This window comes from Erythranthe guttata, chloroplast (assembly GCF_056151865.1).
Source record: "Erythranthe guttata chloroplast, complete genome".
Lineage (NCBI taxonomy): Eukaryota > Viridiplantae > Streptophyta > Magnoliopsida > Lamiales > Phrymaceae > Erythranthe > Erythranthe guttata.
Window position 1 is genome coordinate 30,001 of NC_068035.1, and position 2,500 is coordinate 32,500.

The 2,500-nt window shown below is 34.1% G+C and overlaps 1 protein-coding gene and 4 non-coding genes across 5 annotated transcripts; 1 reads left to right on the plus strand and 4 right to left on the minus strand. All coding sequences in view use genetic code 11, as the record gives it.

Moving 5' to 3' along the window:
* Positions 1–727: 727 nt before the first annotated feature.
* Positions 728–832, minus strand: psbM (photosystem II protein M). Its single transcript has one exon. The coding sequence runs from the start codon at positions 830–832 to the stop codon at positions 728–730; it is 105 nt and encodes a 34-aa protein (YP_010543498.1).
* A 534-nt stretch (positions 833–1,366) lies between these two features.
* trnD-GUC lies at positions 1,367–1,440 on the minus strand. The gene has a single exon. It is a non-coding gene; the product is annotated as a tRNA-Asp (tRNA).
* A 108-nt stretch (positions 1,441–1,548) lies between these two features.
* On the minus strand, positions 1,549–1,632 carry trnY-GUA. Its single transcript has one exon. It is a non-coding gene; the product is annotated as a tRNA-Tyr (tRNA).
* A 59-nt stretch (positions 1,633–1,691) lies between these two features.
* Positions 1,692–1,764, minus strand: trnE-UUC. The gene has a single exon. It is a non-coding gene; the product is annotated as a tRNA-Glu (tRNA).
* Positions 1,765–2,215: 451 nt separating this feature from the next.
* On the plus strand, positions 2,216–2,287 carry trnT-GGU. The gene has a single exon. It is a non-coding gene; the product is annotated as a tRNA-Thr (tRNA).
* The last annotated feature ends 213 nt before the right edge of the window (positions 2,288–2,500 follow it).

The following is a 2,500-nucleotide window of genomic DNA, read 5'->3' on the forward strand; positions in this document are numbered from 1 at the left end:
GTTACTATCTTTACTTTATAGATATTGAGGAAGACCAGACTTTTTTTTTATTTCTTTCCCTCTTTACTATTCAAAGAAGAAGTCGTTTTGTTAAGTTTATACGCACTTTGTATGAGAAATGATATAGAGATTGTGGTTGTCTAACGAGAGGCTGTGCAATGATAAGATCTTGCTTCGGGCGGGTCACATATTGGGCAATTTGCTTTCTAATTTGAAAAAGGCGATTTATGCTTTATCGACTTATTTCACATCATGGTTCGGGCGTTCAAAATCGGTGAGGCTTCCTCTTTCTTATTAGTAAAAGGAAAGGGATTAGAATCCTAAGATAAGAATTATTTCAGATTGATCGGAACAAATAGATGCAGCAAATCGGGTGTTATGTCAATGCCATACAATATATGTAATTTATATACACATATATACATATATGAAGTATGAAGAGAATATTGTAGATTGATCTATATAAACTTAAGCCTTTATCTTTATTCTAGATTACAACTTTATAGGCTGACTAAGTTTATAGACTAAGAGATAGATAGTATGGTAGAAAGATTCATCTATTTCTTTCTACCATACTATCTATCTCTTAGAATACTACCCATTATAGTCCGCTCATTTCATTTAAGTTAAGACGTGATATTGGAATCCTTTTCATTTGACTTCGTCAATTTTTGATAAGAACTCAGAAGGAAAGTTTAATTCAATTGAATTTTCAAATTCAATTGAATTAATCATTTTGACTAACTGTTTTTACGTAAATGATAAGTAGAAAGGCGGTAGGAACTAGAATGAATAGTGCAGTAGCAATAAATGCAAGAATATTGACTTCCATAATCTTATCGGTTTTTTTACTTGGCAATAACTCGGGATTTAATCCCCTAGAGATGATAAATCTTTCGTCTGTAAATTCAATTAATTACCTCTCGATGATATCGAATCGTATTAATATTACGAATAACAATATATGATCTTTCAAATAAACCCGTCGTCGAGACTTGAATAGTATAACATAGGAAGTTCTTTTATCCATACCGAATCCAGATTTCGATTCCTGATCCAATCAATCCAAAATTCCTTTATTTATTATCCGTTTCCTTATTTTTTTTCTATAACCTACTACCTTTCGTTTTCCTTGGACAATCATTTGATAAAGGATCATCAGGTTGCCTTTCCACTTCGATTAATTACATAGTTACAAACCTAAACAAACAATAAAAGCGAAATGGAAAAAATAGGAAAGAAAAAATAATCAATAAAAACTCCTTTTTGCTTTGGGAATGAAAGTATGCCCCCCGACACCCTTTACTAGACTAGTTCATAGAAAAGGAAAAAATGAATTGATGTATTTATTGGATATTGGATCCGTCGGGACTGGCGGGGCTCGAACCCGCAGCTTCCGCCTTGACAGGGCGGTGCTCTGACCAATTGAACTACAATCCCGGGGCAATAAGGGATCTCGCAGAAAATTTGATTCTTTTTTATCTTCGTATGGGGTATTTCTGAAGAACAAGGGGGGTTATACCATCTCATGATAGATTGGCTAATTATTGGGCCGAGCTGGATTTGAACCAGCGTAGACATATTGCCAACGAATTTACAGTCCGTCCCCATTAACCACTCGGGCATCGACCCAGGAAGAATCAATTTTAGGCTTATTGTTAATCCATGATCAACTTCCTCTCGTAGTACCCTACCCCCAGGGGAATTCGAATCCCCGCTGCCTCCTTGAAAGAGAGATGTCCTAAACCACTAGACGATGGGGGCCGACTTGCTTTGCTCAACCGCCCTCATACTATGATAATAGTATCATCAGTTTTTTGAAATTGTCAATATAATGGAATGATATGATTAGATCCGAGGGATCTTTCCGTTTTTCAGAATTGTATAGAATTTCATGATTCGATGAAATATCTTGAAATTTCTTTTATGTCGAATTTACATATATGTTATGTATCAATCAAGTGAATTTTGTTTAATTTTATTTATTAATTTTGTTTATAGGGATCATCTCCTCAATAAAATAAATTTAGGGCCAGTCTTGAAACAATTCATTTTACCCTAGACTTCCTAGGCAAATCCATTTGATTATTCAAAAAAAAAATCAGTCACTAGCGACTATGAGTCTACTGCATATACTTATCTATATTATATATATAATATGTGCATATAGAGATTTTATCTACACAGTAACTTGTTCGGGAATTAAATAAAATAAGCCCTTTTAACTCAGTGGTAGAGTAACGCCATGGTAAGGCGTAAGTCATCGGTTCAAATCCGATAAGGGGCTTTTCTTTTTTTCATAAAAGTCCAGTCATAGTATTCAGAAAATAGAGGTATTTTGTTTTTATTTGGAATACAATACAAAAGGAACTTACGGGATAATACGTTATCATTATACTGAGTTAGAGTATAGTAGTTCTAGTTATAAAGTGGAACGTTTGTTCGGTAACTTTTCATGATTATGAATAATCACAAGCCACCTCTTGAATCACCAAAGACC